The sequence below is a fragment of the Heteronotia binoei genome, chromosome 4, assembly GCF_032191835.1.
Source record: "Heteronotia binoei isolate CCM8104 ecotype False Entrance Well chromosome 4, APGP_CSIRO_Hbin_v1, whole genome shotgun sequence".
NCBI lineage: Eukaryota > Metazoa > Chordata > Lepidosauria > Squamata > Gekkonidae > Heteronotia > Heteronotia binoei.
Window position 1 is genome coordinate 103,871,587 of NC_083226.1, and position 12,417 is coordinate 103,884,003.

A 12,417-nucleotide genomic window follows, 5' to 3' on the forward strand; every position below is an offset into this window, starting at 1 on the left:
GGGAGAGCAGTGGGGGTGATGAGCAGGGCAGTAAAAGGAGAGGCCATACAAGTTGGATGGAGGGTTTGGGTGGAATGGCCTGGCCCCCTGGGCCCCTGCGTAGCTACGGGCCTGTATCCTTCTGTAGCAAATTCCACATTTTAATAACTCATTTTGCAAAGTAGTATTTCCTTTTTTCCATCCTGAATTTACTGACCATCAACTTTATTAGATTACCTTGAGTTCTAATGTTTTAGAAGAGGGAGAAAAAGTTCCCTTTGTCCATGCATTCTGTCCATAATTGTGTAAACTTCTATCCTTCATTAGTCTTGAAAAGTTACAGACTTTTCAGCCTGTCCTCATAGGAAGGGAATTCCAACCCCTTAGTTATCTTGGGTGCACACGTCTGTACTGTTTCCAGCCTTGCTGTGTCCTTTTTGAGATATGGTGACCAGAACTGCAGATAGTATTCCAAATAAGGCTCCACCATAGCTCTATTCAGGGGGATTATAATATTGGCTGTTTTATTATCAGCTGCAATCCCAAGGTCTCTTTTCCTCTCAGTTGATGACCAGTTGTTTGCTTCACTGATGCCAAATAGTGTAAGCAGAATAAAGAATACAAGTTGTATAAATAATGCAGTTGTAAATAAAAACTTGATTCAGCATCAACAGAAAAGGTATTCAGTGACTAAAGTAAGACCTAAGGTAAGACCTAGATAATGCATCTCTATGTAAGGTGTGCCCTAGCTGCAAAACAGCACAAGAGTAAAAAACAGTATAGAATAATATATTGTTGGGCAGTACTTAAGACAAAGATATTGAGACAGAACTTTATGAGGAAGAGCAGGAAAAAGTGGAAATATCTGTGCCAAAAGACTTTGGTGAATGTTGCCTTCATCTTAAAGTTTTCTCTTTAGGAACAACGTTCTGAAAATTTACTTGAGAATCTCTGGCCTCTGGTGGGTTTGGTGGCTCACAGTTTGGGATCTGTTCACACTGATCCCAGATAAGCACTAAATTAAGGTTCCTGCAAATGATTGTAGCTCTCATGATGAATATTTTTATTGTATTAATATTTCTGTAGGTTTATCGACCAAGGCTCACAGCCAGCCAGAAACACATTCCAATCAGCCATGGGTATGGAGGATTTCTTCAGGTATATTTATTTAAATACTTTTTAAAACCTCAAGAGTTTTAAAATGTGCAATGAAAGTGTCATTTGAGATTATTTTATGATTGCCAGAGAACAAAAAAAAATGTTCTATAGTAAACCTAAAGTGTTTTTCTTCCCCTGGTGGGCTAACTTAAATGTTTCACACATACACACACAAAAGCATAACATAACATCAACACCATTTAAAAGAAAGTAAAAACACTTCTGGGAGAAAAGAAGTTAGAACAGAAGTCATAGTTAGCTTGTCTGCTAATGTGATATCTCACTTACCTTTGAAGTTCTTGGTGCTTTTAGTAGAATTAAGTATCACTTGTAATATTGATAAATAATAATTGTGTTAACACAACTACAGAAATGTTTGTCTTTCTGGCAAGTTTGAATAGCCTTATTTTCATTCTGGTATGTCCAAAATAGGATATGAAATGTGAATAGAATAAAAACGGTTTTTCAAAAGCCACAGAGCATATTGGTTTCATTCCCTTATCCCTGTTTACTCATGACTCAAAAATTTGGCAGCAGAATTGGCAAGTAAGCAAAATAGTCAACAGATGGAAAACAGTTTCAGATAAATTCCTAGAGCTATCCTAAGAAAATTCCCATGAACCAATCTGTTGTTCAGATATGAACACATTTCCCATACCCTTTATTGAAGGACAGTTCAGAGTTGAATAGAAATCAGTTTATTTTGCAGTATTTGGAAACACTCTTGGTTTTACTGTAATATGACATTCTTCAGGATTCACATAGGTGGCAACCAAATTCAACAGTGAAAACCAAAGCAATTGTACCCTTCTAAGCCCATATACTTAAATGAATTTAGCATGGTGTATGTAACTCTTAAGACCTTTACTAATACAGACCTTACACAGAGTAGTGTTAATTATTCAAATCAACATGCAAATATTAATAAAGGTTACAATACTTACAATATGGTCATTTTAATGACAAGACTGTTTCATCAAAATCTGTAACGGAAAATTATACAGTGCAATCCCATTACATTCTAGCCATATATTCATGTACTGCACAGCATAGTTGGTTTATATTATAGTTTGTGATGCCAGTGAACACAAAGTACTGCAAGCTCAGATGAAGGGGGGTTGTTTTGAGTGGCCATCCATGTCTCTCCATCTGTACAACTTGCTCATTTAACAACAACATATTTTACATGTCAGGATAAGATTACCCCTCAGAACTGCCATGTAATTTTACTCATACTCTTCCTGGAAATGATATTTTGACCTAAAACGATTGCTAATCACATATATATTAGTCAGAACTAAGTTATTTTAGTATAACAATTATTACATAACTAACTCCAATAATAATTATTCTGTTACGAGTATGTTTTTGTATGCTAGAAAAAAATTAGATCCTATATTCTCAAACATACGCTGCATTGTCAGGGGTGTGGATAGGGTTGCCAAGTCCAATTAAAGAAACATCTGGGGACGTTGCGGGTGGAGCCAGAAGACATTGGGGGGCGAGCCAGGAGTCATTGGAGGTGGAGCCAGGAGCAAGAGTGTAATAAGCACGATTTAATTTCAAAGGGAGTTCTGGCCATCACATTTAAAGGGACCGCACACCTTTTAAATGCCTTCCCTCCTTTAGAAATAATGAAGGATGGGGGCACCTTCTTTGGGGGCTCATAGATTTGGACCCCTTGGTCCAATCTTTTTGAAACTTGGAGGGTATTCTGGGTAGAGTCACTAGATGCTATGCTGAAACTTTGATGCCTCTACTTCAAACAACCAGCCCCCCAGATACCCACAGATCAGTTCTCCATTATACCCTATGGGAATCGTTCTCTATAGGAAATAATAGAGTGCCCAGCAGACATCTCCCTCCTCCCTGCTTTCTGATGACCCTGAAGTGGGGGGAGGGCCTCCAAACCAGGGGATCCCCCGCCCCCACCTGGGGATTGGTAACCCTAGGTGTGGAGTTCTTGGATATCATATAGCTCTTTCTTTACTTTAACTTATTGTACATATAAAGGAGGTGGGTGTCAAGTCGACAGATTCAATAACGAGTCGTTGTTGATACAAAGAAACTACTTTATTGATACTGATACTTGAGTCTAAGCCAGCATTGAAAGACTAAAAAATAACCTGTAGATACATTGCATATATGGGACACTTCAAAGGGATTCCTACAGGGGGAGGATTATGCAGGGCACATTCACACATTGATGTTACCAATTCGTTCTCAGTCTTGCATGGCCTTGATCGTAGGGGGCTCCTGACTCCCTTCTGAGAGCCAGGCCTGAGAAGGCACAGATAAGACTTTCACATCTTTCCATTTCAAAGCAAGGACACTCACTACAGGAAGGGAGGGGTAGGGAAGGTATGAGCTAGCAGCAATTGAATATACTTTGGTTCTACCCAGAATGCTCTCTGACTGAGCCAGAGTTACAGATAGACTTGACAGTGGGAGCCTTTAGGTTCTTTGGCCTCAACCAGAAAGAAAGTGGATGATTGTCCTTCCATTTTAACCAAGCGAATCCTCATTCCTGGTTCACTTGCTTTACTCACAACTATGCCTTCACATACATGCTTTTAATTGGAAATAGCTGTTACTCATGAGGAAGTCTTGTTTTAGAAATCATTTTGGGCTACCATAGTGTATGTGTTGGTCCCTCCCAGCAGACAAAACTGGATCCCCACTACTTCCATGGAACAGTTACTGCTTCTCTGCAAGTCCTCTTTCTGCATCCTTTTCTATTCCTAGGGATCTTGATAAAATGATTTTCTTCAGGATCATCTCACTGTGATAAAGAAATGTTTCCTTTGCAAGAAAAAGAAATGAACAGGGCATTCACAAGGACTGGATGCCACATTAGTTGCTGGTCAATATAGTCAAGATGTTAGCTTATTTGTATACTGAAAACTCTAGTAAGTGAATTGTTTGAAATGGCAAACCGTTCTGTAGAGCAGAATAGAAAGAATCAAACCCTCAGTTTAGAGGGCTGCATCACATGCTGCTGCACACAGCAGGATTATTGAGCCTCAGTTTTCTTCAATTCTATACACAATGTATATACCATTTTTTAAAATTACATATTTTCAGTCTCTCTTTCTGAATACTTCCATAATGAGATTACATAGAAACAGAAATTCTTTGTAATCATGTTCCTACATTAGTAAAATCAGAGACAATAGAACATCGTGGAAAATTGGTGAAAATGGCTCAGTCCTTCAAAACATTTTATGAAGTCTTACTGCTGGTTCCAAACAGCCTCATCTAATGGAGTAATAAAAATGAATAGATTTTAAATTCAGAATTCCAGACAAAAAGGCCCTTTCTGTTTCTCATGGAGTAGCCAAATGTAAATGGCTGCATAGAACAGTGAATGTATTTGCAGATCCCAGAATGGTCACATGAGATTTTTATCTTATGATTGTATGGCAGAATTTCAGAGCTGAGATTGTTTTTACAGCTGAAAAGGAACTGCATAACACAATGCTTTTGGAAGTCTGCCCAGATTTTTTGTCTGTCTGTCTGTGCTGCTTGCTTGTCTGTGTTTCTACTTATTTTCCTCCGTCCTCTGAGGTTAAAACTACAATGAACGAGTGAAAAGAAGTTAACAGATATGTTTTAAAAGAATTGATTTACTGAATGATTTATGTTCATATATCTGCAAAATATAAATTTGAATTCTGGGGCAAAATCCTCATGAACTAAGTCAACCCTTAACTCAGAGGAGAATGCAGACATAGAAACTTTTAGCAGTGAAATTATGGAAGTACATTCTGCATTTTGTGTATATATACCATTTTCTCCCTCATACTCAGCCCAAGGGAAACCTTATATTTTGGTTTCAACAGAAGAAGGACCTAGATAGATCACAAGTGGCTGTGTCAATCAGAAAGCCTCTTCCTTCTCCTATTAAGGCTGTGCACAGTGTTGATTACTGACACGCACTAAATGATCTGGGACCAGCATATCTGTAGGTCCACCTCTCCCGGTGTGTTCCTCAAAGAGTATTACGCTCATGCAATGACAACTGGCTAGTGATCCCTAGCATGAAAATGATCCAGCTATCCTCGACCAGGGACAGGGCCTTTTCTGCCTGGCCCAAACCTGGTGGAACTCTCTGTCTTGTGAGACCTGGGCCCTGTGGAATCTGAAACAATTCCACCGGGCCTATAAGACAGAGATATTCCACGAGGCACATAGCTGGGGATAGCGACAGACTGAAGAGCACTGACCTCTATTCCTGTGGTTTCCATTCCATCTTATTGGCCACTTCCTGATTGTTATCATTGGTGATGCATTGGGTTTTATTAAGGACCAATATTGATTAAACATTTATTTTAATATTGTAAAGTTAAGTTTTTATCTATTCAGTAGGCTGTAACCCACCCTGAGCCCTGCTGTGCAGAGAAGGGTGGGCTAGAAATCAAAACATAAATAAAAATTAGCAGAGCTTGTTTCAGTCTGTGGACTTTAAAGGATGTGAACTGCACTGCAAGTCACCTCCCCTGTTCCTGAAGCCGTTTTTGAAAATTTAAGTGTAAAATACTTTAAAAAATAATTTTAAAGTGTAAAACCTCAAAGAGTAACAAAATATCAAACATTTGAAGAGAAAACCATGCATCCAAAAGATTATGCTAATTATATCTTTTTTAAAAAAAACAAAAAACACAAGGCATTGGTCCACCTGTCACATGGAGCCAGGATGTTTGGATAGCATTGGATTTAGAGGCTAAAAATGTGTGCCATTACAGGAGTGAAGGTGGGGGAATGCAGATCTCAACCCATAGCAGTAAAGCCAGCACTTTCTCCTGCTTTGAAGATGCATCTGTGTATGTAGCTGTAAGCGCGCACACAGAAAAAGAAGTGCCATTTCCACAGATACCCTTTTAGATCTGAAATAAATGTATGTATTCTCTCTGCTCAAGATAAAGTGCTGAATAACTGATTCTATCCTACCACTCCATTACATTTCTTAATGAGTCATATATTGGTTTCCATGATCTGATTCACTTTCCCCACATGCAGATGGAAGCTGCTGTGAACTAATTTTTAAAGCAATGTAGGAGCTCAATGTGGATCAGGACCATAGGTGGGGAGGGAAGGGGCTTCAGCCATTTTGCGACTCAAGATAACCTTGGGGGCATTATTTGTCCTGTTTTGGAACAGCACATGCAGCATTTATTTTTAAAAGTGCCTAATTTGAACCTATGTGTAAAACCTTCCTCCAAGGCAAGAGGCACTTCCTCTGGAGGAATGCTGCTTCTGCTAGTAGAAGACTCCTTGCTTATCTAATCCAATTTTTGTGAAGCCAAGCCTCAGTTCATAGCACATAGTAGGGCTGCTAGCCTCCAAGTGGTGCCTGGAGGTCTCCTGGGATTACAACTGATCTTCAGGTGACAGATGAGTTCACCTGGAGAAAATAGCCACTTTGGAACTTGGTCTTTATGACATTGTACCCCATGGCATCCCCTTCCTAAACCTGCTCCATGCCCCAAGGTATTCTCCAGTTATTTCTCAATCTGGAGGTGGCAGCCCTACCATACATGATATTTTTAATCGTGGCAGCCCTACCATACATGATATTTTTAATCGTATTGTGCAGTGGCCAAACTCCATGCTATGGTGATTTCTCTTATAGCAAGCGAAGGAAGAAAGGGGGTAGGGTTTTCTCATGAATGAGGACTTTATATGCACATTCATGCAACCTGATTGTGTTTCCTTGATCATTCTGACCCAGTACATCTGTGTATGGTGAAAGCTCTGCCAAAATTAAATTCCATATAATATGAGGAGTTAAAGATATAAGGAAATCAGTAAAGGAGTTTGCATGCTGAAGGTCCCAGGTTCAATCCCTGAGTAGGCAATACTTGATGGACCAAGAGTCTGCTTCAATATAATGTAGCCTGTATGAGTTGCTTCATCTCCCTCATTTTCAGCCATTCAGATCAGGGGCATACATCATAAAGTCCTTTGACCAAATCTCACTAGACAAACTGGTTCTTGGAATATTACTGGCACAGGGAACCCTGCTGGATTGTATATCAGCTAATGGCCTGCATCTGTTGATAATGGGTATTCACAAATTGTGGCTGGGCTTGTTTGCCAACTATTATTTTTATCAGCCATCTGAAAATCCAAACCCAAAACAATATACTTGCAACAGATTGGAATTTATGATAACTGCTAATAAATAAGAAATATTTCAGCATAATGAAAGAAACACATATAACTGCAGCACTCACATTTAGCAATATCTAAACTAACAAACAAATTATTTTAAAACTAATTTTGTAATTTTTAATTTGTTTGCACTTTCAGATGTTTAATTTAAAAACAGCAATGCATTTTACAAGCTCAAATAATATCCAGAATGTACATTTTATGCTGAAGAAAATTACTTTCTCAAAATATGAAGAAATTGGAGCCAGACTAATTTCTTTACATTTATTTTATTTGTACCACTAAATTTATGTCCTGTATGGTGTATTTGAGGTTGTTCTGAACACTATGATTGCTGTTAAGAGGATAGTACAATGCTTAATTTGTTCTAGTCCAAAATAGCATTATAGAAGTGAAGAGAACTAATAGGTTTTCTAGGAATATTGAGTTCTGTGTCACCTTGAAGACATCACTGAAAAAGCAGAGTTCATAGAGTAGAGTTCACTTCTTTAGAGAAGTTTTTTCAGGTTAAAAACAGAGCCACGTCTTATTCTACATCATATACATTCCATGCAGGTCTCCACATTTAGCATCTCTGGTAAAATGGCTGGAATGATCTATATGAGACCTAAAATCAACTGGTAATCAGAGTATATAATGTCGAGCTGGATTGACCCATGGTCTGACCCAGTATTATGTAGTTTAATAATCAGTCCCTATGTATGCTTCTGAGAGAAAACCCCTGTAAGCATATGTTCATATTGAATAGCACTGAACACCCTGACTGGATTTGGGGAAATTTGAGTAGAAATCAGTAGCAAATCTGATCTCAATTTTTTAAAAGAACTCTCCATTCTTCCCTGCTAGATAGTCAAAGACAGGGCAAATTGAGTTCTTTTTATAATCGTTCCATTCTCACTATCTGAGATTCTTAACCACTGCCCACCAGCTATATGTAGCTCCGCTCACTGTACCCCATTCCATTGTCTGATGAAGTGTGCATGCATATGAAAGTTTACATTCTGAATAAAACTTTGTTGGTCTTAAAGGTGCTACTGTACTCCTACTTTGTTCTATTTGAGATTCTGAGAAGGTAAAATCAGAGAAAGAGAAGCAAAAAGAACAGCCAAAAAACCAGCTGCTTTTGAGGCACAAGTGAGCCTCTGCTAAAATTGAAAGTTAAACTTGGCTGCAAGTCCCCTGTTATGAAGCTCTGTGTTCATCTGGATCTTCATCGTGGTCTCTGTGCAGTCCCACACATGGGTTTCTGTCTGGAATCGAACCCAACCTCGGAGAATTTAAAGCTAGCCAAGGTGTTATTTTTGGCGCGCATTCCCTCTCGATCTGGAGAGCAGGCATCCACTGCTCATGCCTGGAGCGAGGGGGAGGCGCTCCACCCACCCAGTTTCTTTCTAACTGCCGCTCGGAATATTCTCACCTCGTTGCGTCTCCTCAACTTAGTCTAGCCTTCTCAACCTTGTTTTGCCTTCTTCTCTAAAATCCTGCTTCTACGTCTTCTTCTACTCTTCGACTGGTATCATAAAAAAAAGAACTTTATCTTCTTAAGCTATCATTCCATCTCCTTCCACCCCTCCTGGGTGTATGGAAGGGAAGGATCCTAAAATGACTTTCAAAAAGTGTACTCGGTGTGGGACCAAAATTCCTTCAACAGATGGACACTCTTTGTGTTTGGGGGAGGCCCACAGAACCGTTACCTGTGCCCATTGTAGTCAATTTGGGAAGCAGGCCAGAAAAAATCACGCTGCTAGACTAAAGAGCCATCTCTTAGAGTCTTCGCTGCGGCCTGTGATGTCCCATGCTTCTGGGTCCCAAAACTCACCAACTTCCCTAACTCTGCAAAGGGACGTGGTTAGACCGGCAGCTTCCGTGGCATCGGCTCCTACTACCATGAAGATACACACCATCATCAGTACCATGAGGAGTCCTACTATCGACTCAACATTTCAGCCAGGAACCAAAACAAACATCACTGGCTCCTTCAACATCTGCTTTTTTGGCTCCATCAAAACAGCAAACACTACAACCTGATCAACCTACTCTCACAAGTAAGGCTTTACCATTGTCTACTGCGCCTACACATGACCGACCTACAACTCCCATTGATGCCCCCGAGGATTCGGAAGCTGAGCACTCGGAGTCTTCGCAATCAATATCTTCACCAACATCACCTACGTCAGACATTACCAAACCAACCAACCTTTCACCATCTGAAGGATCCAAGGCATACCTAGACCTGCTTACAAACATGGCAAATACCCTCAATATAAAACTCACCACTGACCTACTGAGGGTATCCAATGTGGTCCATGACCTGGTCCATGCGGACTTACCTGCAGGGTCCTTTTTATCAATGCTACCCGTTGGGACAAGACTGCATCGGTACCACCTACATCCAAGAGGATTGAATCCTTATATAAGATACATGCATCAGATTCAAAATTTTTATTTAATCACCCTGCACCTAATTCTATAATTGTGCACTCCTCTTCAAAATCAAAACAAACAGGTCATCCAGACCCACCTGAGAAGGAGGGAAAGAAGCTGGACACCTTGGGAAGAAAACTTTACTCCCTCTCGATGGCCACTTCAAAGATCCATAATTATTTGGCTTACTTCTCGGAGTATACCTTCAATTTAACATCTCAACTCACTACGCTGGTTCTGTCCTTACCTGATTCTGCACAGAAGCAAGCATCACAAATTCTTCAAGAGCTTTCCCGAGTAAGCAAACAACAGATCAACTTGGTCCGCCATGCTGTTGCTTGTACTTCTAGAACTATGGCCACCTCCATCGCTTTACGCTGGCACGCCTGGCTTCGCTCTTCATCACTACAACCGGACATTAAATTCAAAATTGAAGACCTTCCCTTCAACGGCCAAGGCCTTTTTAATGCGACTACTGATGACATCTTGACTACAGTTGATGACAGTAGAAAAAGGGCTAAGAGACTAGGAGTCAGCCAACATCAGCCTCCGCCCAATAGACAAAGAGTTTGGAAACCATCGTTTTACAAACATCCCCACTCACCTAGACAAGCTGACTACTGGAAACGCAAAGCTCCACCAGCTAAACCACCGTTCCATCAATGACCACGACCACAGGCTACTAAAAAGACGACCCCTGCGTCAAAACAGTCTCTTTGACTTTCTGATACCATCTCCATGTCAACTGCAGCATCTACTCTATCCTACAAGACTGCTTCCATTTTACCCCATCTGGGAATCTATAACATTGGATTCTTGGGTTCTAAAAATCATCCAAAGGGGCTACACCATAGAGTTCGATTCGCCCCCAAGACTCCATCGCTTCATTTGTACCCCTCCATCCCTACCCCTTCAGGAAGAGATCACCACCTTACTAATCAAGGCAGCCATAGAATCAGTTCCACAGCAATACCATCGCACGGGGTTCTATTCTCGGTACTTCCTGGTCCCAAACAAAGAAGGGGGACAATGCCCAATACTGAATCTCCGCAAGCTCAACTGCCATATCCGGTACAAAAGGTTCTGCATGATCACCCTGCAGTCTGTTCTCCTGTTGATCCCAAAGGATGCCTGGATGGAATTAATAGACCTTCAAGATCTTCTTCGTGGTCTCTGTGCAGTCCCACACATGGGTCTTGCCGCAGGCAACGAATCCATACCTCGGAGTTCCAATAGCTCGCCTATAGCGCTTTTTGGCGCGCTCCCCTCCCGCCCTGGGGAGCAGGCAGCGACCGCGCATGCCTGGAGCGGGGGGGGGAGCGCCTATTCCATTCAGTTTCTTCCTTTCCGCCGCCCGGACAACACCTTCCTCGCTGCGCTCTCTCCCTAGCTCGCCTCGTCTCTCTCGGCTTCGTTCCTTGTCTTCATCTGGTATCGTATCTCTCTTTCCCCATTTTTCTTTGTCCTAAAAAAAAAAAAAAAAAGATATACCGTTTCTGCGCTTTCCCTTCCTTTCTTTCTTACCCTTCCCCCCCCGCCCCTGTCTGGAGCGTATGGAAGGGAAGGTTACCTTCAAAAAGTGTAGGCACTGTGGAGCCAAAATCCCCACCACAGACGGCCATAGCCATTGCCTTTTCTGCCTTGGGGAAGGCCATCGAGTCGATTCCTGCCCTCATTGTGCAAACTTCGGCAAGCAGGCACGCAAAAACCGCGCTGCAAGGCTGCAGGCCTTCCTCCTTGAACGGTCCTTGCGGGCTATGCCCACTTCTGACTCGCCGCCTCCCCCACTTCGAGCAGGAGATTCGGCTTCCCCGGCCGCGCTTCAGTCTCAAAAGCCGCACAAGTCCGGGAAACGATCTCAGAAGCACCCCGAGACCGGCCACAAATCTTCAGAAAAACTGCGTCATTCCGAATCGGATTCGGCGCCTAAGAAACCTCGGCATTCGGATTCGGCGCCTAAGAAACCTCGGCATTTGGATTCGGCTTCTAAGAAACCTCGCCATTCCGAATCGGCTCGGCATCCCGAATCGGCGGATTCGGTTCCAAGGGACCTTCACCAGTCGCACTCGGCGCCTAGGAAACCTCGGGACGCTACGGCCTCGACCTCCATGGCTTCGACTTCCCAATCTACTTCGGCTCAACCACTCCTGCCGCCTGAGTTGTCGACCCCTGCAGATGTCATCACCGACATGCCTCAGCTTACACCGCATACTTCCACGGCCGTGGAGGTGATTCCAATCCGGTCTCGATCGCCTTCGGTGCACAGTGTGGTACCCTCCGAGATTCTCGAACCCGACCATACCACCGACCCGACACAGACCTACCTGCGCTCATCTCTAAGGCCTGGATCTTTCCGAGACGTCGCGGTCTCTCCGCTATACCGTGAATCGGCAACCCAAGTCTCCTCCCATCGGATTCGAGTTCGATCACGTTCTCCGCGTAGCCGCCATGACTCCGGATCTTCCGTTTACTTTGAGCAGCAAGACTACTATTCCAGCAGGCGGTATGAATATTCCCCTTTCTCAAGGTCTCCTTCACCTCGGCACAGACGTTTTCGTCCTCTTTCCAGATCGCCCTCCGATTCGGACGTACATTTCAGATACCAAGAATCGGAGCCTTACTTGCATCGCGACATCTCTACTCCACGAATCCGTTACGGGGATTCACCTCGACCCCGTCACG

General features: G+C 42.3%; 1 protein-coding gene across 1 annotated transcript in view; it reads left to right on the forward strand.

The window, feature by feature from the left end:
- The window catches only part of NREP (neuronal regeneration related protein), a 47,492-nt gene that overhangs the window by 15,411 nt on the left and 19,664 nt on the right, over nucleotides 1–12,417 (forward strand). The window contains exon 3 of the mRNA XM_060235612.1: nucleotides 1,066–1,137. Within this exon, the coding sequence (XP_060091595.1) occupies nucleotides 1,066–1,137 (72 nt within the window). The remainder of the gene's footprint in view (nucleotides 1–1,065; nucleotides 1,138–12,417) is intronic.